This window comes from Gigantopelta aegis, chromosome 4 (genome assembly GCF_016097555.1).
Source record: "Gigantopelta aegis isolate Gae_Host chromosome 4, Gae_host_genome, whole genome shotgun sequence".
Taxonomy (NCBI): Eukaryota; Metazoa; Mollusca; class Gastropoda; order Neomphalida; family Peltospiridae; genus Gigantopelta; species Gigantopelta aegis.
Window position 1 is genome coordinate 63,344,123 of NC_054702.1, and position 25,288 is coordinate 63,369,410.

At 34.2% G+C, this 25,288-nt stretch overlaps 1 protein-coding gene across 2 annotated transcripts in view; it reads left to right on the plus strand.

Annotated features, from left to right (window-relative positions):
• Nucleotides 1-25,288, plus strand: part of LOC121370902 (echinoderm microtubule-associated protein-like 6) — a 42,830-nt gene that overhangs the window by 14,533 nt on the left and 3,009 nt on the right. The window contains exons 16-35 of one of the 2 annotated variants that reach the window (XM_041496435.1): nt 161-363; nt 1,253-1,492; nt 2,007-2,208; nt 2,624-2,716; nt 2,957-3,088; nt 5,077-5,342; nt 5,957-6,158; nt 7,919-8,039; nt 8,733-8,759; nt 13,350-13,449; nt 13,851-13,980; nt 15,777-16,049; nt 16,753-16,973; nt 17,251-17,408; nt 18,158-18,275; nt 20,524-20,712; nt 20,978-21,310; nt 22,200-22,303; nt 23,053-23,206; nt 25,002-25,102. In XM_041496435.1, the coding sequence (XP_041352369.1) occupies nt 161-363; nt 1,253-1,492; nt 2,007-2,208; nt 2,624-2,716; nt 2,957-3,088; nt 5,077-5,342; nt 5,957-6,158; nt 7,919-8,039; nt 8,733-8,759; nt 13,350-13,449; nt 13,851-13,980; nt 15,777-16,049; nt 16,753-16,973; nt 17,251-17,408; nt 18,158-18,275; nt 20,524-20,712; nt 20,978-21,310; nt 22,200-22,303; nt 23,053-23,206; nt 25,002-25,102 (3,367 nt within the window). The remainder of the gene's footprint in view (nt 1-160; nt 364-1,252; nt 1,493-2,006; nt 2,209-2,623; nt 2,717-2,956; nt 3,089-5,076; nt 5,343-5,956; nt 6,159-7,918; nt 8,040-8,732; nt 8,760-13,349; nt 13,450-13,850; nt 13,981-15,776; nt 16,050-16,752; nt 16,974-17,250; nt 17,409-18,157; nt 18,276-20,523; nt 20,713-20,977; nt 21,311-22,199; nt 22,304-23,052; nt 23,207-25,001; nt 25,103-25,288) is intronic. The other variant, XM_041496436.1, reaches the window with a different exon arrangement.

The window sequence follows — 25,288 nt, forward strand, 5'->3', positions numbered from 1 at the left end:
TTCACAAACATTTTGTTCATTCACAAATTTAGTATATAATAGCAAGATTTAATTTATTCTCTTCTTATTTTCCCTATTGATGATGGCTTTATCAGTAAATTATTAGTACAAGAAAACAATTGATTTTGATAGTTAATTTCTTGTGTTCATTTTATTCCAGGAGGTGGTTTCACCTCTAACAGAGGCACCATGGGGAAGGTTGCCAAGCTCTGTGACATGTTGTGTGTCTCGTATGGGAAGACGGCAGACACTTGTTTCTCTGGTGGCAGTGATGGTAATGTCTTCATTTGGAATGGAAACATCCTGCAGAAAACAGTGAAAGCTCATGAAGGACCTGTGTTTGCCATGCATTCATTGGACAAGGTGAGTGGGTTTTTATCAACAATTTGTTAAGAATTGGTGTATTACATTCACATAATCTATTATAATATGTAGTTGGTCTTAAATTCAGAAAATTGGATTTCTGTAGACTTTTATGAACTACATTTCTTAATAAAAACTATAATTGCAATTTGTGATGTGTAGTTGTCTAGATTTAGGTTTACTAATAATATTGTATAAATATTAACTTATTGTATCATTACCAGGGTATTTATGCTCTACTAAGGGCAGTCTTCAGATTCCTGTGTTCTTTAAATGCACTTTTTTGGCTATTTTAAGGAAGTTTCAGTTATCATTTTTATAATATTTTATATACTTATTTTAGCAAATTAAAAAGTTCTAATGATATTTGTATAAATATAATCTTTCATATAAAAACATGATATTTAATAGATAGGAATTTATTTTTTTGTCAGTCTTCAGATTAAAGGCATATTGTCACTGACCACTGACCTATTTAATGGTCTAAAAAAGTATTACCTGAACAAAAATAATTTGATTTGTTCCTAAATTTACTTTATTAAACCATCTTCATAACCACCATACTCCATTTTTTAATGACATTTTGTAAAAATAATTGAATTATGGCAGTGGTCCATAATTCAAAAACTAAAATTGCCGAAAGGGATGACATGAATTTCACTCCATCATTGTTCAGTTACGGTGATGCGATAGCTAGATTTGGGTTCCAACAATTCATGTAATTTTTTATTTATTATTAATTTTTAGAGAAATAAGATCCTTAAATCCGTGACAGTATGCCTTTAACACCAAACATTTATAAATTATAAATAGCAAGTGAATGTGTTTTTCTCTCTTCCCATTTTCCATTCTGTTCTTTGATATTCGTGTTGTCTTCCTTCCCACTTAGGGTTTTGTGACAGGAGGTAAAGATGGAGTGATCGGCCTGTGGGACGACCAGTTTGAACGGTGCCTCAAGAACTACGCCATCAAACGTGCATCCATAACTCAGGGATCTAATGGCATGTTGATCTCCGAGTCTCCCGCTGTCAGAGCCATCGTGCTGGGCCATGGCAAGATACTCGTGGGCACAAAGAATGGCGAGATTCTGGAAATTGACAAAGCAGGACCTATCTCGATTATTTCTCAGGTATAATGGAAAAAATTGTAATTTAATTTCTTTTGTCACATTTATTTTAATATTATGTAGACACTAGTACCGGTATATTAGTTAGACATGAATAAATTATATCAAGAAATGTATAATAATAATTTTTTAAAAATAGCTTAATTTGTTTTGTCAGTTTATATTTAAATTATGAATATATCATAATTTTAAAAGTAAATATGTTTAACCTTTCAGTTCCATCATACAGTCATACACTTAACTGTGATATTTTAATTATTAAAGAGGGGAAATGCTTCACTCCTTCCATGACATATTAAAACAACAGAACCTTGTTGTCAAAATCTCATAATATATGTGCATGGTTGTTACTTAGACTACTGTTATTCTCAGCTTGTAATTGGTATATTACTTACATGGTATGTTAAATATGATAGAAGCATATATTAAAAAAAAAAATTGGGCATCTTGCTGCAATATTTTAAAAGTGGAAATGTGAAAGACATCATCACGCAGACATGTACTTGTTGTTTTACAGGGTCACATGGAGGGTGAGGTGTGGGGTTTGGCTGTCCACCCATCTCTTGATGTGTATGCCACTGTCAGTGACGACCGAACACTGCGACTGTGGGAGGTTTCTACAGAACACAAGATGCTCAACTACAAAGAACTGAAGCAGGCAGGTCGTTGTGTGGCATTCTCCCCAGATGGGAAAGCAATTGCTGTTGGACTTAAAGATGGTATACTATCTTAGTATTTTACTTAATAATAAAAGTTTACTTGGAACAAAAGATAAGAAATATGATATGCATTATTAATTCATGCAAAATGTTTGAAATTGGTCACTTCTTTTGGTTTACATTGATTGAAGTCCAATTTGTTATTTAATGACTTGTACAGGCTGGCTAAAAAACTATAAAAAAATAATTGACTAATAAAATTATCAACAAGTGAATCACTTTTCAACAATTGTCATTAATTATTTTCAAAATTTTCGACAAGTGATTAAAATGGAATAATTTAAAGATGTAGTAACACAGTGATTTTTTGTTTACCTTATGTTAAACATGAGCATAACAATATGTGTTTTTTCTGTAATTGAAACTCAACTCTCAGTTGCATGATTTAGAATGCGAACTTATTTTCATATTTTAGGTAGTTTCGTGGTCATCAATGCTGAGACGATGGATGATATCATCAGTAATCATCACAGGAAAGAAGAAATTTCAGACATCAAGTTTTCTCCCGGTAAGAAATGTTTTGACACGATAAATGTAGATACTATGTTCCTGGTTTAAAATATTCAGTTAAAGGAAATTAACAAAGTTAATGAAATCTTGTATTAAAAAATACCATCATAATGAGGGGTTTTTTAATAATAATAATAATAAAACCATAATAATGTTTAATAATTGATTTTTGTCAATTACCTGTGATCAGTTGGTGGTTGCCTGTACTTGCCTGTAGAAATATTTATTACTGTTGTAGATGTAGGAAAATACCTAGCTGTTGCATCCCATGACAACTTTGTTGACCTCTACAATGTGATGAGCACAAAGCGAGTTGGAACATGCAAGGGAGCTTCTAGCTATATTACACACATTGACTGGGACACCAGAGGTGAGCAGTTTTAAACATATGTTTATATTTACACTTGCTGATCATGTTTTAAAATATTCAAAAAAAAAGCTGCTTAAATTTTAGTATGTTGTTTTTGGCACGTTTCTTTCCTACTTCATGTTTCCTGACAACTATAGAACATATGTTCATAGCTTTGTGAGTCATATCATGCTTTGTTGTTTGCTTCATAATCTTTGAATGGTACAAAATAATTAAATAAACGTATAAAAATTGTGTACAGAGAAGGAATTCTTCAGTTTTACAGATTTTCTTGTCATCATTTACTGATTAAAGATACTGACCCTAGTCATTAGGCAGGGTAAACATATTTTTGGCTATTATGATTTCGTTTACAATTAACCTACACATTACTGACATCTTCTGGCTTAGGAAGGAAATGTTTTATTTAACGACGCACTCAACACATTTTATTTACGGTTATATGGCATCAGACATATGGTTAAGGACCACACAGATTTTGAAGGAGGAAACCCGCTTTCGCCACTTCATGGGCTACTCTTTTCGATTGGCAGCAAGGTATCGTTTATATGCACCATCCCATAGACAGAGTTGTTTGATTTAAATCATTATTTAAATCACTGCAAAAAAAATCATGCATTTCGATTTGTTTGATTTTTATTGTTTCATTTCATTTTTATGATTATTGCATTTATTTTTATTGATTATTTTGTAAACATGTGATTTATCAATTAACTTGCAGTACAAAAAATGAAGTGTTATTTAAAATCAATTGTTACTTACGCTAGATAATATAAGTTGTAGAAGCATCACGAGGGGTATATGGCTTTTTATGTACCCTTTGAGTGTTCTTTTACCCTGAGCCGAAGGCGAGGGGGTAAAAGAGCACAGAGGGTACATAAAAAGGCATATACCCCAAGAGATGCTTCTACAATGAATTTATCTTGCCGACATGTTAAACCATATAGCCAAATAAAAAAAAAACGCCAGACAATAATTGTTAACAATTTATTAACAGAGCCGCACCACGTGGACGCAAACGAAACCACTTGCCAGTGACGAAAAATAGTTCCATTGATAAACGAGTTTTTAACTTCAAATGTTTGTAATACGAATTTTTTTTTTTTTATCAGAAATGTATTTAGACACTTGTGACATGTTATGCAATTTGCTTACCTGTCAAACTTGGTACACTGTTTTGGACATTGGCAAGTAAACACATAAGGACATACCGTTTGCGACACTGAGAACACATTGTTATTGTTGTTCAATAAAAGTATTAAAATACTATTTTGTTGCCTCATTTCTAGATGTTCGAGGTATTTCCTTTCAGAATGCAGTGAAGCTTCCAAATCGTGTATTTAATAGGGAGCAAGTATTCAATTCAGAAGCTCCAAATTAAAGTAAAAATAAAAAAAAATTAAAAAATCAGATTTAAATTTAAAAAATCAGAGATTTTTTTTTTATTTAAAAAAAAAAATCTAGATTTTTTTCAATCCTGCCCATAGATAGGATAGCACATAACACGGCCTTTGATGTACCAGTCGTGGTGCACTGGCTGCTTCTGGCTTAGATTAACAAGTTTGGTGAATTCAGTGTGTTTTTAGTATCCATATAAACAACAGGTTTTATATTCACACCATTGAAAAAATACAGCTAAAAATGTATACAGCTTTCCCATGAAATCTTTCATTTGGCCTAATTTTCATGTTGGGGTCACAGTTATTTTTGTTTAATGACACCACTAGAGCACATTGATTTATTCATCATCGGCTAATGGACTAAACATTTGGTCATTCTGACAATCTCAGAGAAAACCTACATTTTTCGATTAGCAGCAAGTGATCTTTTATATGGACTTTTTCACAGACAGGACAGTACTTACCTCTGCCTTTGCTATACCAGTCATGGTTATGAGGACAGGGATTTTGGCAATAGAGGGAACTGTTAAAGGGAGATTTATATTTTTAATATTTAAAAGAATTACTATTATTATTCTCTTACTATAGGAAAAGTACTGATGGTAAACTCTGGTGCCAAGGAGCAGCTATTCTTTGAGGCTCCGAGGGGTAAAAGGATCACACTGAGATCTCAGGAGATCGAGAAATTTGGCTGGGACACGTGGACATGTGTTCTTGGTCATACATGTGAGGGTATCTGGCCACCCAAGTGTGACGTCACCGATGTGAATGCTGCAACCTTGTCACGGGATGGAAGTCTTCTGGCAACTGGAGACGATTTTGGATTCGTGAAGCTTTTCTGTTACCCAGCTATTGTAAGTATTCATTAAAATTCTTTAGCATGTTTATGTGTCAGGGGTGGGAATTCTCCTCGGATCAGCTGTTTTCCTCTCATGGAACATTGCATTTCCTCGCATTTCCTCCAAAATGTGTCAGATGGCACAGATTTTAACCTAGAATTTCAAGAATTTCCATGACCCCTCTAGATTTCTTCTTTTTTACAGTTCACCAATTCCCACCCCTGATATGTTGATGGTTAACCTTAACAGTTACTATATTTGGTATTAAGTTTCTATTAAAAAGTCATGTTCGTTGTACAGTGGTCATGTCATGAGATTTAAAGATGATCAGTATTGACTGTATTCAATTAAGTGCACTGCTGTGTTCACTGGGCAGATGTTCCATACAGTGCTCCATTAGCAGTATATAAAGTTATGTTATATCTTTTCTGAAAAAGATACAATACTGCTAACAAATCACAATATCCAGTTTGGCAATAATGGCCTTTCTCTTAAATTAACCATTATATCTACCTCAGTTTAATGTATCTCATTATGTACATGTTTGGAGGATTCTGTATCCACTGTTACAGATGTTCATGTTCACATCAACTTTAGTTCCAATACAGCTTTAACTATATAATTTTTAGGGCAAGTATGCCAAGTTCAAAAAGTATGTGGGTCACAGTGCCCATGTGACGAATGTCCGATGGACTCGCAACAACAAGCACCTGATCAGTCTAGGAGGAGCAGACACCTCGGTTCTGGTGTGGTCTCACATCGGCATGTCTGACGCTCGCACCAATGCTTGTGGGGAGAGCGATGACTCCGACACTGATGATGAAGAGGAAGGTCAGATTGAAATTATTTATGTCACTTTTTTAATGATCGATGTCAAAATTAAAGTATTTTATTTTTCTGGTGTTGAGGTCAATAGCTTTTGGTACATGTTTTTATTTTTGATAGTTATTGCAAAGTGAAATAATACCAATTTTTTTCAGACTGTATCTTTTTTGTGTTAACCTTTCGTTTAATCCTTTTGTAGTCTGATATGATCCACTTAGTGTTTTTATAATTAATAGAATCTGAAATTAATGTCATGGAAAAGAACATTCACATTTTATCTGGAGTTTTCGAATTTGATGAAGTAGATTGTTAAATGGCATTATCCTATTAGTCTGGGTGAGGTCAGAATAAAGAGGGTTTAATGTATTTTATAAAATGCGAAAATTATAGAGATGTTTGATTCAGTTTGATGTGATCTTATATCTCATCATGAATTTGATTCCTGTCAGAATACAGTGAAACCCCTCAACACCAGACCCCCTCTAAACCGGAATCCCCTCAAAACCGGACGTTTTCCGCAGTCCCGTGATTTACACATCTTTTAACACTATTTTACCCCTCCAAACCGGAAACCCCTCTAAACTGAACACCGGACAAACAATTCGGTCCCAATGTGTCAACTTAGTGTAAATCCTACCCCTGAAAACCGGACAATCTAACCGATACCAATCAATATGGCACCCACCTGTCTGTGAACACCGATGGCTAGTGCAATATGCGCATGCTCGAGATCGCTGTTATCAGTGTAATCACCGCTGCATACAGTACAGGTACCGCTCAGCAGACAAGATTAGCAACTTGACAATAAACAATTAAAAGGACTGATTGCAAGCTTTGGTATGAAGTTAACTACTATAAACACATTGATTGTGTTGTAATTATGGTTAACATTAGCGGAGTTCGGGTTTGGGTTAGATGTCTTTATTAAGTTACGAGTGTTACGATGACGACGACGACATTCCGTTATCACGACTAGCACGCGAACTCGTCACTGCCAACGTGGACACTGACATCTAGACCAGCTTCGACGATGACGTGCCGATTGAAGACTGCACAAACGAGTGGGAGAGAGAACTAGTGGCCAACTTCCGTGGGGACGAAATACCCAATGACGGAAGCGACAACGAATCCGAACAAGATGTATTTGTTCCGGGAAACGATCTCAGCTATCCTGACGTGTTGAACATGCTTCAGGTTTTAAAGAACTTTGCAATACAGAAAGATGAAAGTTTCCTATTGCATGTACAGGAATTAGAAAGTTTAACGCAGGCAACCATTGTTAAACACAGATGTGAAAGACAACAGACATCGATGGATACGTTTCTCAACGTAGGCTGATTTATCGATTGATTGACAATTTGTGGACTTTTTAATGTATTTTTTATTCAATATTACTCCCATGGATGTTTTTATTTTTCTAAATGCTCATAAATGCACCATTTTTCAACATATTCTTCTTGTTCTTGTTTTAAAACACTTTCCCTATTTTATGGAGAACGGAAGGTATTTCCGTCCAGGCAGACCCCTGAAAACTGGACACCTCTGAAAACCGGACATTTTACTTAGTCCCATGGATGTCCGGTATTGAGGGGTTTCAGTGTACAAACTATATTCAAAGACATGTTAGTGTAGTTTAGATATTTAACAACTTAAATGTGATTACATATTGTCATGAATTTGATTGTTAAATGTTTTTCAGGATAAAATTTATCCATAAATAATTAATAAGCTAGATAAGTTTTCATTCTGCTGATTGTTTTATCCAGGTTATGACAGTGATGTAGAGAGGGAGAAGAAAATGGACTACACGTCAAAGATTTATGTAAATCCAATAATGGAGAAAGAAGGGGTCCGACCTCACCTTCAAGATATGCAGCAGTTAGCAAAGTAAGTGAACAGCTGTATTTCTGAAGGGAAAAAGTGTGTCATAAATCTAGGATTGTTTTTAGTTTGTTTAATCCTAGGTGTTAATTCTCTTCTGTTTGTATTTGGATTGTCAAATCTTATTGTTATTACTAAATGAACTGAAACACCACAGCTATTGATGAACAAGTTGTAAAGCACTGATTGGATATATTGTCAGTCTAATGTTTTAATATTATTGCTTAGAACTAACTTTTTGCATAGCAATGGTTGTCAATATTTGCTTAAAGTGTTTCCCAGTGTCAGTTTTGTACAATTTGACATAATGCTTGTTATCAATTAGCCTTTTACTCAACTGATTATTTATTAACTAATGTCTAGTAAATGTGTAGAATTGTTTTATAATAGTTGCACAATAAAGTGTGAATTCACAACAACAAAATTAATATACCCTATCGGGACATGTTCACATTTATTCACAAATTTATATTTTGATGTGCATTCTTTAATATTCATTCATTTCCAAACGGCACTCTCCGATAATTTCATAATATTTTTTTTATTGTTGTTTTTTTAGGGAAAAAAGTATAAAGTTAGACTTTAAATTTTAATTTTACAACATAAGATTTTCTTTTCGTAACTTTTAATTTGATCTTTTCAGCAGTAAATTAATTAATTCTGCTTACTGAAATAAAGTATTGTTTGTCATATATTCAGACTAGCTGTGCAAATCAAGCGGCTTAAGTAAGTTTATTGTAATTTAGTTTTATTTCCTTATGTCACTGTTTAATTTACAAGAGTAACAGCTTATATTACCGTACTTAATCTACTCTCTGCTTGTATGTTGTGCTTCACCATTGCTTATTCATGTATTGTTAAGCTGTTCTTAAAAAATAAATTCTGGTTTGCTGAAATTTGACTCAACCATTTTAACAGTGGGTTATAAATAGGTTATAAATAGGTTTATTACATACCTATTCAAACCTATTTTAAAGTTAAGTAAATCCTTGAACGAAGTATTGACCATAGATTTAAGAAAGTGTAATTATGATGTTAAATTAAGAACTGTTTTTGTAAATAATAAAAGAAGATAATACTATGTAATAAATACAGAACTTCACATACATTGTTTTCACTTCCTATTTATTGCACTCATTTATTTTGCACAAGAACATACTACTCGACAGTTTCACAGTATATAGTCTTGTGCAAAATAAACTTGTAAAAACAATAGGAAGCAAAAACAACGTATGTGAAGTTCTTGTATTTATTTGTGAAGCAAATAACATTAGTAAGTCACTGTTTCTTTTTACATGTTACAGTAAACCAGAATGCTATTACAAGTAGCCTTATTTAACCAATACAGTCAAAATTTTAATATAACTAATTGTTCCGATTGTCTGATAGTTAACTTCATTAAAATATATTTAATGACAACTCTGTCACATAAAAAACATTAGCATATACAGTGTACTTGCTAAATGTATTACCAATGGCAGTGATGTCACTGATGTTTAGCCTTGAATAAACGTCCTCTAAATCATGTGGTAACCACATGTTCCCTTTTTTAAAATTTAATTTAAGATGCCATGTTGACCTTTTTTATGAGCCAGTTTGATTGGTTGTATTATGGTGTGGCATTGTCTATCTGTCCATCCATCCATAAACTTGCATGCAAGTACAGCTTGGGATGGCGGTGTGTCACGTACAATAACTAGGTCTCAGCGACCTTCTTTTGATGGGTATATTATGTTTTTGACTGTATTGTGTTTTGTTAATTTTTTGTTTTGTTTGTTTTTTATATAACACTTAGTTTATTGTTTGTAAACTAGTAGATTGTTAAATCTATAGTTGAACAGGAACTAACATTATTAATGCCAGTACTTGTATTTCAAATGCTGTTCTTTACTTGTCTAATGATTCAATTTAATTACTTAGTAGCTTCTTTTAAAAAAAAAAAAAAATTAACGTTTTATGTTGGAAGGATGTCATTATTTCAGTTACTTGGCTTATTTAGGTACAATTTCTGTTTTAGTTACAGGAGTTGAGAAAAAGTATATTTTGTTTATTTTAGCTATTTGTCATAAATATACTACTCAAAAGAATTTAAGGGTTTAAAATTTATAACCAAATAAGTTTCAGAGTGTATTAGATTGATGATATAAACTACACCAAAAATTTAATTTATTGTTCCACAAATAAACATCACTGTAAACAAAAAAGTCACATGACATGCTGTCAAAGTTGAAGGTTGTGAAACATGGATTTTACACATTAGAACATTCGTTTAATAGTACCGTATATCTTCGCCTGTAAGTCGATCTCGGCTATAAGTCGAGTCCCTAATTTCAAGCCCTGAAAACGTATTTTTTTATTGACCCGTTTATAAGTCGACCCATGAAAAACTACTTATAAATATTGAAATATTTCTTATTTTCAGCACATGAGAACAATAATATTTGAACAAAAGAAAATTATTTTACAAACTTCGGTTTTCATGTTTTGTACATCGCAATATAATCAAGACTATTCCAATCAAACTATCATTATTACATAGCATCAAAACAAAATATTTCCTTAGTAGAGAGTGAAAGCTGTTTGACTGTTACTGTATAGTACTGTACAGATGGTTTTGTGCACAGACAACAACTTTATTTATAAACACTGACAACAGATCACTACGATAAAACTGAAAGTATCACCTTTTGCCGCCATATTAATACATGTAAGGAGGATAACTCTGGAAAGTACACTGGTTTTTGTACCAAATGATGTGTGTCCCTATTGTTCTAGATAGCGAACTGCAGAGATCAGTCTATTTTAAGGAAAGCTCAGTAGTATTCATGAAGTTAATCACCGCCAAAACATTGTTTGAACAACCATTAATGCCAGTGACCAGATTTCAAAATAAACTCAGGCAACAGGTAGTTAGTATTGTTTACATTTTTACTATTAGTGATGACTGTTAATTTAACTAAGTGGACTGTTGTCTTGGCATGTGAGTGAGATCGTACGTCTTTTCGCATAACCAAAACCGTTCTAATGCCAAAAAAAATAGGTTATAAAAAATAAATGTGTCAAATTAACATATTTGAGTATAAATACATGGCATACTTCAACAATAAAACTTGTAAAATAATCCCCAAAACAGTAATATTTTTTGTTGAATTTTTTTACCCTCTTATAAGTCGACCCCCCAAGTTATAAAATAATTTTTGGGTGAAAAAAATTCGACTTATAGGCGAAGATATACGGTATGTGAATCCACCCCTGGCGCGAATACACTCGACACATCGTTGCCTCATGCTGTTGATCAGACGTCTGAAGAACTCTTGGGGAATGGCCTGCCACTCTGCCATAAGAAGTTGACCCAGATCATGAAGGTTGGCCGGAGGGGCATGGTTATCCCGAACTCTCCTGCCTAATTCGTCCCAGGCGTGCTCTATTGGGGCCAAGTCAGGCGAATATGCTGGCCAATCCATCCTGGCGATACCTTGTTGTCTGAGAAAGTCCGTTACCACCCTGGCGCGGTGGGGTCTGGCATTGTCATCATGCAGAACTGCCCCGCCGCCAATCTGCTGAAGGCCTGGGAGAACCAACGGCCGGATAATCTCATTCAGATAGCGGATTCCATTCAGATTGCCATCCACCACATAGAGGGGGGTCCTGTGGTGGATAGAGATGACGCCCCACACCAAGATGCTGCCACCACCGAACCGGTGAAGTTGTCTAACGTTAACGTCAGCGAAGCACTCCCCAGGACGTCTGTAGACACGAAACCGACTGTCGTTGAACTGGAGACTAAACCTGGACTCATCAGTGAACATCACTCGACCCCACTGAACACGTTGCCACCACAGATGAAGTGTGCACCAGTGACGTCTGGCCGCTGTGACGTGGTAGGAGTGGTGGTCGAACAGTCTGGCGACGGCAGCATAGATTATTGGCTCTCAGACGATTGCGTATGGTTTGATCAGACACTTGAGTTCCAGTCGCAGTCCGCAGATTGTCACGTAATCGGCGTGCAGTGGTTGTGCGTTGACGTAGAGCCATATTGGTGATGTAGCAGTCCCCTCTATTCGTAGTGTTTCGGGGTCTTCCCGAACGTGGACGATTTCGAACAGAATTCGTTGCTTGGTACCGTTGCCACAGTCGGCCAACGACACTCTGACTGACACCAAGTCTCAGAGCAACATTTCTTTGACTATTGCCATCCTGAAGCCAAGCAATAGCCCTTCCTCGATCTTTGATAGTCAGTTGACGTCGTACCATTGTCGAATTTGGAGTGTGCACCGTACACGAACGCAAGCTCCAATTATACGGAAATTCAGCATTGGGAACATGGAATATACATTCAAAGCGTGCAAATGAAGCGCTTTGTGAAAAAGCAACTTATGGGCACTTAGCAGACCTTTCGCTTTCGCCCTAATTTACGTGCAAATGTAAGCATGTTTTTGCCATTAGAACTAGTCGACAGTGTCAATGACAGTGGATTTTAATTCATTTATGGGTTGCTTAGACCCACTTTCGTCAAAATGGAACAATACCATGCGTGACATTATGGTCTAGGTAATATAATTGACATTCAGAAAATAATGTCGAAAATATCGTCTGACCCTTAAATTCTTTTGAGTAGTATAATATGGCTGCTTGCTTGCAGTTTCTTTTTTAAGATCTGTGTTAATTAGATGCATAGCATCATAGTAGTAAATTAATTATTACATATTTATAGTCAAATAAACAAGATGTAGTCATCATGGTCATGGGATATCATATTTTAATTTAGTTACTTAGTGACTTTTCTGTTCATATGTGTATGTCTGCATGTGTTCCATAGCTAGTATTTTGTTTAACATGTACTAGCAGATGTTGTTATATTACACCACAATATTTTGGAGTACCTTTCTTCATTTTTCCTTTTGTTCGTAGATATGTTTGTTCATTTTTGATAATGTATGATATATATACATGTACTTTCATCCATTTGTTTATTATTGTTTAGAGTAGCTAATGTGTTTAATACATTCTTATGTAATTACATTCCCCTTTTTTTCCTTCTTATTTTTTTAACATAGATACAATTACAACAATAAAAAGATGACGCACAGACCTAATATAAGTTTATTATTATAACATAAAACAATTTATTTTAGACAATTGACAACCATTGCTAGGTACATTAACCTTTTAAGTCTTAGATCAGTGAAATTTATTTTATAGTTGCACATATGAATGTTCATCACAGTACACCAAAAATCTTTATGGTAGGTGAGGCATTTAATGTTTTGTGGAATGAATGTTTTTTATAAATATCAAATTGTTTACTTTTCCCAGACCTGCAGTAAGTCGATATACTGCTGTTCCTCCCAAAGTCCTTCGAGCAGAACCGCCACCAACTGCTGGAGGCAAACGAAAGAAGATGATACAAGTTTCTGTGAGTTAATTACCATTAGAACAAAGAACACCCAGACATGTTTAGACTAATATTCCGAGAATGGAGATTCTTGATCATCAGTTAATGATAAACTGAGATGTACACATGATTTTTATTAGTGGGTTTTTTCAACGAGAAAGAAAGACACACACATAATTTTCACTATTAAAAATAGTCCGTACATTGGTAGGTTTTCAAGAGTTTTGTTGTATCTTATTGTCAGTTATTTGTAACTATTATTTATGATTATTCAAACAAAATTTAGTTTTGTCATGTAATTATATGACATATTAAGCATTCAAATTTTTTGCAGTGTTCTAAAATATTCCTCAGGGTTGGAATTAACTGTTAAAATTGTTTAGATGTATTTGATCAAAAATGTAACTTATTTTAACTTGTAGGATCTACAGTTGGAGCATGTCCATGGCTACCGTGGGTTTGATGCGAGAAGTAATTTGTACTACATCAATGATGGTGCTGATATCGTGTTCCACGCTGCTGGTGCTTGCATAGTCCAGAATCTGTCTTCAGGTGATTAGCATTTTTAAAACTGACATTTTATTTTTCATATCTTGAAGAAATAATACTATTGATTAAAACTATATAATAGATTGCAAAGTGTGCAAGAATATGTATTTGTCATAGACATGAGCATATTGACGAATTGTTTAAAAGAATTTAAAAGATCACTTATATATTGTTGATATAAAATATATGTGCATTTTTGCCACTGCCCTGTAATATTGGAGACACATTTGGTGCTTGTCACTGGTTATAACTTAATTAAGGATTGTCTGTTGTTATTTTTTTATTTTCATCAGGGTATGAACAAAACAAAAGCATCCGCAAACTGTGTGAATTGGGAAAGCCGTTTGCGGATATATATTTTTTTGTTCATACCCAGATGAAATGTTAAAGGAATAACGGACAATACTTATAATTAAATTTGAATAATACAGGCTAATAATAACACTAAAACGTCATACTTTATTTTGAATTATGTCTTATCCATAAATAATTAGGAGATAACTATATGGAGTTTTTAGATTTGCGGGTGTTATTGTCTATTTGATCCCGCAAATGTAATTTTTGACCGAAGGTGTTAGCCTGAGGTAAAAAATGAAACATTTGCGGGCATCAATAGACAATAACACCCACAAATCTAAAAACTCAATATGGTTATGTCCATTGTTAACTGAATCATTTTTCTATGGAACTAACTGTATATTTGGTATTTCTTTAAAAAAATACCTGGCTACAATCTAACTGTAGACCCTTGAATTGTCAACTTCGCCTGTTCCAATTGCTAATGACGTCACTTTCTAATGACGTCATTAGCTTTCCGGGTGTTATTTTCATTTGATCCCGGAAAAAGAATGTAATTAATCAATCACAATACAGAACACACTTGCCATCAGTTTACAATAATACTCAATAAGACAACTTTCCCATATAAAATGACGTCATCAGATATGACGTTCCCTGACCACGTAATTTTCACGTTCATCGAAAAATGAACAAACACCCATTGCTACGGCTGGACCATTATAGGATGACATTACGATGTAATGAATGTAACAGAAATTTAATTATTATTATTTAACCTTCTGAGTACTGCAGGCGAGATATCTCGCCCAACGTCATGCCAGTCGACGTACTGTACACTGTATACAGTGCATTCCCCAATTCATATTTCCCGCCGTTTTGCACACGACACTCACCGGAAACGATTTAGTAACAGGAAACAAAAGACAACTTAGCTTCCTGTGTCTTTAAAATTAGATTTTTCAGTGTAAAATGGCTTGAAAATTTGAGTTCAAAAAGGTTTTTTTGGCAAATATTTTCGCTTGACAACAATGGTGGCACGTCGTGGTCATTTTCAGGGATCAATCGCGGATTGTGACAGCTATTTTGATAATAAATTTGATCGTTTTACCAACAATGAAAATCACGATATATTGGGATATGAATCGTAGTTCGTTTTAAAGAAAACAATTCTGGTCAGGAAGTCACTGTTTTGGGGAATAATGGACATAAATACTGGACAGTTGGCCACAAATGCCCGTAAGTAAACGCGACTTTTTCTCCTTTTTTTGCCTAATTTTAATGAACATTTAACTGATAAAATAACATAAAAATTAGAAAAATACACAAAAATAATACTTACCGATTCAAATATGAACTTTATTTTATGTATTTATAAAACATTTAAGTGAATATATGTGAGTAAAAATTATAAACTTGTACCCACTCAACATGATTTTTGTCAAAAATTAATCCAGTAGTCTAAAGGTTAATAAGAACAAAATGCTTGTATTATTCTACAGGTGTTCAGTCTTTCTATCTGAAGCACAATGATGACATCATCAGTTTGACTGTCAACCAGCACCCAAAGCTTAAAAATGTGATTGCCACAGGCCAGATTGGCAACACTCCATCCGTCCATGTCTGGGATGCGGTTACCAAGGAAACACTGTCGATAATCCGAGGGGTACACTCGAAGGGTGTGTGTGCTGTCGACTTCTCCTGCACTGGGAAATACTTGCTGACAGTGGGACTGGAGGAGGAACATAATGTGGCTGTGTGGAGGTGGCAGGATGGTCAGTAATTTGTGTAGTTTTTTATAATCTTATGCTGTGCTTACAGTTTTAAATGTCTGGATTCATGCTCCGTCTAATTTTGGACTTGTATGCCATTGTTTAGAATTGAATCACAGTTAGCTATAGATGTATATTTTATAGACTGCTGCACAATTCTAAAACATTCCTTAGTAGTTACTACTCAATTAACAGCAGTCTCTAAGCAAAGTTTCGAGACCAAAAAGTTCCCTGAATCAAGTTTGAGTTTTGAGTCTAAAGTTGGCAAACTAGCACCCTTTAATTAAAGCATCTTACAATATTAACTTATTTCTCTCTCTCTCTCTCTCTCTCTCTCTCTCTCTCTCTCTCTCTCTCTCTCTCTCTCTCTCTCTCTCTCTCTCTCTTTTAAATAGTGTGTAGTGATAAATTTTTGCATTTAAATAAAAATGATAACATCCTAATCACTCAGAACAACATATTTTAAAGGACATTTTTGATAAAAGCATTACAACATGTACTAGCAAAATGCTGTTAAAACTGATCATACCAAAAGGCTTCAAATATTGTTTTTTACATTTAACTAAATACTTTTAATTCATTTTGTATCATTTACAGGTAAGTTTTAATTTGAGAACATACACATATTTTTAGGATTGTTTTGTGGTTAATTTATAATGTATAAGATATTAATAATAATAATGTGAAACCAACATGCTATTTTCAGGAACCAAAGTTGCCAGTGCTCCAGGTCATACCCAGAGAATATTCCAGGCCGAGTTCCGTCCTGATTCCGACAGTCAATTTGTGACAGTGGGTGTGAAACATGTCAAGTTCTGGACAGTAGCTGGAAGTCAGCTAGTTGGAAAACGGGGAATTCTTACAACTACAGAGTCGGGAATAAACATCAAAAAGATGCAGACGATGTTGTCAGTGGCATTTGGAGCAGTAAGTCTGGCTGATTCTGTATACAGTTAGTTGTGAAACATTGGGTTGTCGGTTTTGTTGTAAGAATAATGTATAGTAGAATTTGCTGTTCTGAGCATTTTACTCCATAATATTTTTGGTTCAGAATACAATTCAAATCAATTGAACATTAACCACTTTGTCAGTTGCAAGTCCAGGGTGACATCTCCGAAATTTGTAAAGGATTGGGGTTATTTTTAAAGTTTATTTGTAATCATTTTCTTTTCACATTAATAATAAGTCACAACTTGTGTTTTAGAACAATTTGACATACACTGGAGCTCTGAGTGGTGATGTGTATGTTTGGCATGACAACACATTGGCTCGATTGGTACAGAAGGCACACAATGGTCCTATCTTTACCATGTTCACAACTCTGCGGGATGGCCTCATTGTAACTGGAGCCAAGGAAGTGCTGTATGTATTTTATGTTTAATATGAAGAGTTCAGGCGCAAAACGCGATATAAACCATTTTCTTTCTAGTTTTTAGTTAAAGCCATTATTGTATGTCAGTAAGGGCTAATCGTAGGCCTGCTGATTTGCTGCAAAACGTGATTGATCCTTGTGAAATTGTATTGGGTAAATCCCAGGTGTTTTTTATCAAAACGCGATATACACCAATTAAAAAAATCACTTTTACTGAAAATGAAAAATGGATATATCGTATTTTGTGCCTAAACTCTTCATATATTCATATTTCACAACATTGTACAGTTAATTATGATACCCAATTCTCAGTATTATATATTTTAATTGTGATAATCTGTTTAATTATTGATGGTTCTGTAATGACTGCTCAAGTGCTTACATGGTATTATTAAACAAAACAGACTTTTAACAAATTGATACATGGTGTTGGAAGCTTCTTTTTTTTGTCAATAGCAATTTTTTGTTTTCAATACCCATGATCCCTAGAATTAAATAAAACAATCCAGTTGATGTAAATTAATTTTGTTGTCGCCCACCACCTCCCATATGATCACTTTTGGAATGTTATAAGTGAAGGGACCTGAAATGAGTTTTAGTTTGACATCAGTGTGAGATCAAACTTCATCATGTTCTCTTTGCTTAAATATGTTCATTTTTACTCCACCCTTTGAAGGCATACTATGTTGGTTGGATTACTGTTTGATGTATGTTTGCTAACAATAATTAAAACTTCCAGGTTGAAAGACAGCGGACCCGTCAAACTGTGGGATCAGGACATGAAGCGATGTAAAGCATTCGCCATCAGTGAAGGGGTAAAGAAAGCAGACATTGTCAAGTCGGTCTGCAGACTAAAGGTTAGTTCAGGAATCAGTTATGTTATTTGTGGTGACGATAAACTAGATTTCATGTCCATCTGCAGACTAAAGGTTAGTTCAGGAATCAGATAATGTTATGTGTGGTGACGATAAACTAGATTTCATGTCCATCTGCAGACTAAAGGTTAGTTCAGGAATCAGTTAATGTTATGTGTGGTGACGATAAACTAGATTTCATGTCCATCTGCAGACTAAAGGTTAGTTCAGGAATCAGTTAATGTTATTTGTGGTGACGATAAACTAGATTTCATGTCCATCTGCAGACTAAGGTTAGTTCAGGAATCAGTTTAATGTTATGTGGTGGTGACGATAAACTAGTGTCCATCTGACTAAAGGAGTTAATCAGTTAATGTTATTGTGGTGACGATAAACTAGATTTCATGTCCATCTTGCAGACTAAGGTTGTTCAGAATCAGTTAATGTTATGTGTGGTGACGATAAACTAGATTTCATGTCCCTCTGCAGACTAAAGGTTAGTTCAGAATCAGTTAATGTTATTTGTGTGACTATAAACTAGATTTCATCCCTGCAGACTAAAGGGTTCAGGAATCAGGTAATATTATTTGTGGTGACGATAAACTAGATTTCATGTCCATCTGCAGACTAAAGGTTAGTTCAGGAATCAGTTAATGTTATGTGTGGTGACGATAAACTAGATTTCAGGTCCATCTGCAGACTAAAGGTTAGTTCATGAATCAGTTAATGTTATTTGTGGTGACGATAAACTAGATTTCATGTCCATCTGCAGACTAAAGGTTAGTTCATGAATCAGTTAATATTATTTGTGATGAAGATAAACTAGATTTCTACCTTTCTGATCAATATTGCTGAATGTTAATGTGGGAATCTATAGTATTTCAGCTTGATATATCCCTGGGGTTAAAAGTGTGTCTATCTGTCTCACCAGGAAAGGAGAGTGATCACTCCTGCTCCCCTCAACACTCACCTGGAAAGTTTTAGGAGAGCAGCAAAGTGTTCACCTTTTAATAATAAAAAATTAATACGTTTGATTTGAAACTTCATGCGATTGCACGTTTAGCACAATTTCAGGAGAGTGATCTTCAGCTTACCTTGATTTTGTTCATGGCAAAGATTCAGGGCTAGCTCTGCTACTCACCATATTTGCCAATTGCGAATTTTAGAAATAATTGGTGAATTTTATTTCAATTTGGCGAAAACATTTCAAGTCATAATTGATGTTTTGTTGGAAAATAACTGGGTTTTGCCTTTTTAGATAATTTGGCGAAATGTTTTGCTCACCCAGAGCTAGCCCTGCAAAACTGTATATTAACGGCCATGGTATGTGCTGTTGTCTCTGAAAAGAGCATACATATAACACCCCATGCTGTTAATAAAATGCCACACTAGATTGTAAGTCACAATATGTCAGATTTTATAGCTAAACAAAATTGTATAATGTGAAGTATGTGTTCCTCTCCTGTTCCTCTATTTGTTATGCAGACATTAAATGATTATATCTTGCAACCACTGTTTGTTTTGAGTGATTGTAATAACTGATTAAAGTAAAAAAGTTTGTTTTATTTAATGATGCCACTAGAGCACATTGATTTTTTATCATATCATTGGTATTGGACGTCAAACATATGGTCATTCTGACACTGTTTTTTAGAGGAAACCCACTGTCGCCACATAGGCTACTCTTTTATGACAGGCAGCAAGGGATCTTTTATTTGCACTTCCCACAGGCAGGATAGCACAAACCATGGCCTTTGTTGAACCAGTTATGGAACACTGGTCGGTGCAAGTGGTTTACACCTACCCATTGAGCCTTGCGGAGCACTCACTCAGGGTCTGGAGTCTGTAGTCTGTATCTAGATTAAAAATCCCATGCCTCGACTGGGATTCGAACCCAGTACCTACCAGCCTGTAGACCGATGGCCTAACCATGATGCCACTGAGGCCGGTGATTAAAGTAAAGACATGAACTGCTGCTAGCAGGATATCACTTGTCAAACAACCTGAACTTCACTCAACTTGTATAATTGGACTAAATTTTCAGTGGTTTAGTTATTAATTAATATCTTTCATTTTGAACTGGATTTTCACTAGTTTAAAGTATTGACTATTTATGTTCAAACTAAAACATTAAAGGTCTACATATTAGAATAAGAAACTGTTAAATGACTTTTGCAATGTATTTCTGTGGAAGAAAATACTTATAAGTTAAGTTATCTGTTATTTAATGTGTGTTATTTGTGAATTATAGGGTAAAATTCTGGTTGGTACTGGAGACAACAATGTTTTGGAGATTTCTGAGAAGAACGGAGCGATCCAGGTGATAGTGTCGGGTCATGGAGAAGGGCAGGTGTGGGGTCTAGATCGACATCCAGCATCATCACAGTTTATCACAGCCAGCTTTGATGGATCAGTTTGCCTCTGGGATGCGTCTGCTAAGGTAATATATCTAATATTATTCTGATTTATTGCTCTTCTTTTTATCCATTAATCTGATATCTCGCCTATTAATATATGTTCTTAAAACAACTATTTTATTTATAATCAAGAGGAGTAATCTAGCTCAGTTGGTAAAGTTTGCTTTAGGGTGCTTGGGTTGAATCTTGATGGACCTTGCCTCTTATTGGGATTTTTCATGTTCCAACCAGTGCCCTTCTCATGTATATCATATATATAATAGTTTATAATCTTGTTGTATTTTTCAGTCTCTTCTTGCCAAACTGGAAGTAGGAGCTGCGAGATCTGTGGCTTTCAGCACTAATGGTGAGATGATTGCAGTGGGGCTCAAAACGGGAGAATTCCTCATCCTCATGACTAATGGTTTGACACTTTGGGCCAAGAAACGAGACCGGTCCGGAGCGATCAATGACATCCGGTTCAGTCCAGATGGAAAATACCTGGCTGTCGGTTCTGACGACAGTTGTGTAGATTTCTACGACATCAGTCAGGGACCAGGTTTGTCACGAGCTGGATTCTGCACAGGTATTCCCAGCTTTGTCATACAGATGGACTTCTCTGCAGACAGCAATTACATCAGGGTATGAATTACATTTTAATGGAGGGAAGTTTGTAACATATATAAATAAAATACCAAAGTTGGTGGGGTCGGGGTGCAGAGCAATTATTTAAGTTTTTCTGCATGTAGATTTTTTAAAATGGTAAATCATGTTATTACATATATAGTTTTGACTTTTTAGCATAAAAAATGTCTGCAACAGTCATTTTTTAAATATCAACTTGTGTATTTTTCTTTTATCATCAACATATCAGACTTTATGATGAATGAATGAATGAATGTTTAACGACACCCCAGCACAAAAAATACATCGGCTATTGGGTGTCAAACTATGGTAATGCAAACAAATAAGATGATGATCAACATCAATATAAAAATTCAAGATTTAAGTAAAAACAGTGTAAAGAACTGTGCAAAAATACAAAAATCACAGATAGATACTGACTTTTACTAAAAATTTCATTTGTGCTGTATTGGCCATTCTCAAAGAGAATGTTACACCCCTGCACCATGGTGAGGTTACAGCATGTGCAGGGGCTTTATGATGAATTTTTGAACATTACATGTTGATTTTACTCCCACTATTTTTACATCACTTTTCTTTATTTTATAATTGATTTGTATATTTATAAGAAATTGAATTAAATGAAATTAAAGTTTTAACTAATACAGTAACTAAATAATATATTTTATGGCACCATTGTTATTTAATATTAACTAAATAATATACTATGTGGCTTGATTATTTTTCTTTTAAATGAGTGAATAATTATTTAACAACATTCCAACAACAAAAATATGTTGTCTGTTGGGTGTAATTTTTTCTGTTTGAATTACAATTTTTTCTGTTTAACAATTTCTACTTTAATTACAAAATAGTGTTTAACACTGATGTGACTATTTTAAAACAGGTGAGTACAGGAGCATACATCAACCAGGTGTTCAAAGTGCCAGGGGGAGCGATTGTTGAGGACCTTGCCATCACCAGCAAGATAACATGGGCTACCTGGACTAGGTAACATATGGCCATTTGAATCACATTTTTGTTGCTGTCTTTAATGACAGTTTTTAAAAGATTGTGCACAATTCCTAAATCACAATGTTTTAACTTGGATCATTTGAAAATGTTGAATAAATTTAATAAATTCTCACGGGTCTTAAATTCTTAACTGTATGAAAATACTTTTTTTGTTTTATAGACAGATTTTACTTGATGTTCAATATTTAAATTATTTATGTTTTTATAATTATTACATTTTAGTCTTTGTAATCTTTTTGTTTAACCAGGTTTCAATTTCAAAAGTGATACTTTCATTGTACAAGATGCAGATGACTGTCCTATAAAACAAGGTGTTGAGAAGTTCTAGAAAGGCAAGATCGTGCCTATAAAACAAGGTGTTGAGATGTTCTAGAAAGGCAAGATCGTGCCTATAAAACAAGGTGTTGAGATGTTCTAGAAAGGCAAGATCGTGCCTATAAAACAAGGTGTTGAGATGTTCTAGAAAGGCAAGATCGTGCCTATAAAACAAGGTGTTGAGATGTTCTAGAAAGGCAAGATCATGCCTATAAAACAAGGTGTTGAGATGTTCTAGAAAGGCATGATCGTGCCTATAAAACAAGGTGTTGAGATGTTCTAGAAAGGCAAGATCGTGCCTATAAAACAAGGTGTTGAGATGTTCTAGAAAGGCAAGATCGTGCCTATAAAACAAGGTGTTGAGATGACATTCTGTTTCTGTTCTTTAATACTTGTTCTGTACATTTTAGTGTTCTAGGAAGAGAGGTTATTGGAATATGGCCCAAGGACTCGAGCAATGCTGATGTGAACTGTGCACATCTCTCTCATCTGGGCAATGCCTTAGCAACTGGAGATGATTCTGGCTATGTCAAGCTCTTCAATTTCCCATGCCCTGAAAAAGATGTAAGTAACAAATGCCTTTCTGTTAACCAAGATATTTTTTTAAAGTTATCTCATTGAGAATATGCATGTCATTTTGGCTTGTTGTGTTCAAATAGCACATTTCACAATGTATGTGGAAAAAACCCCAAGAAGTTGTGGGTTTTGGTGGGGTTTTTTTTAGCATGTAATAATTTACTGTTCAGTCTGAACAAGAAACTAAAAACACTCATTTCATTCATCCAATCTTTGTCTTTTTATGTATTTTATATGACAGAGTTAATTCTGTTCCTTGTAAAACGAGGTTTTTTTATGGTCAAAACAACTAATATAGGATACAGCTGGAAGTAAAAGCATGATTCTACTAAATTTTACGTTATTTCTTAAGTAGTTAAATACACTATTACTTATGGCAAAGGGAGAAAGTAAATATCTGTTCTTTGTTTTCTGTAGATTCAGGTGAGTAGTTCTCTGACATGGTTTGTATGTCTTCATAACTGTCAAACTTTACTATGCCATTTTAAATTATCTTAGCAACAATAGACTGCTTTTAGCAAAACATTTATAATATTAAATCATTGTTCTTGGTTCTGATTTATAGAATACATATGAATTATTTTTTTTTATTAAACATCTACTATGTTCTCATATGGTCATTTGAATCAGTGTAGAGGTTTCAGTAACTTTTGTAAATATTATTTGGCATACCTTCACAAAAAAACCTAAAGTCTAGTACATTTTGTATTCACTGCATCAGACTTCTGTTTGTTTACATTGTTGTAATCCACTGCAGTTCTTTTTCATATTGTCGTGCACTGCAGTTCTTTTTTAAACATCACTACATCTGCTTTGATCACAACATTTATATCACAGTAAACAAATGGCATATAATTAAACGGCAAAATTGTCATATAAAGATGAAGTTAGTTTTATTCTGCTGCATCTGTTTTGAATATACCATTTTTGGTTTCTCACATAAGGGGAATACCTGTATAATACGTTTACTGAGAGAGTATTTTATTAATTAAATTTTTATCTATACGCATTAATATTATTATAAAGTAATAAGACGTTTTATGTTCCACTATACCTTTTCATGATGTTACAAACTTGACATCAGATTTAAGGATTATTGGGTAATAAATAGTTAATAAAACTGACTACCATTCTGAATTGTTTAAGCGCCCGACGCCATATAACCATAAATAAAATGTGTTGAGTGCATAGTTAAATAAAACATTTCCTTCCTTCCTTGTTTAAGCGCCTCGTGAAATGTATTTGTAACTCATTATAGCTGATAACTATCAAAATTATTTAATTTGTCACATAAACTTGATATGAAATGGAAGCTTGCTTTATTTCCTGAAAAAAAAATTCTATTAAAAACATTACTGGTCGAAAACATAATAAAATAATGTGAATAAAAGACATGTAAGTTTTCATAAATTTGAAATTTGTATTCATAATGTTTGTACCAATAAAGTATGAAACATTTCATATATTCTTTAAAAATATGTTTCCTGTAAAGTACATGTTTACAGTATGTATGTTTTGGTTTAAACATTTAAAAAAAAGTAATAATAAAACCCATATTAAGCTTTGAAGGGGTGAAGTGCAATGTGACTTTTGTGGTTACTAATCAACATTGACAATAACTGAAATTAGAGAAAACGATCCTTTTTTATTGTATGCTTTAAACAATATATATTTAAGTCGAATAATTGTACTTAAAAATAAAGAAACATTCTTTGGAGTTATTGTAATGTGAAACTATTTATTGAAGTACAGGTAAATAAAGTGTTGTCTTGTTTTATTTTAGGCACCGCACAAGAAGTTTGTTGGACACTCGGCCCATGTGACAAATGTTCGCTTTACCTGTGATGACAAACACCTGATCAGCATAGGGGGAGATGACTGCTGGTAGGTTTTCTAAATTGTACAAACTGTTTGTATTACATTTTACTGCTTAAACTTTGCACTCGTTACATTAACAAGTTGTGTTCTTTAACCACTTTTATTATCTATGATAAAAGTAATGGTTAATGAGATAAGCTTTTTTTCTTCTCTCAATCTCTCTCTCTCTTTCTCTCTCTCTTTTTTCTTTTT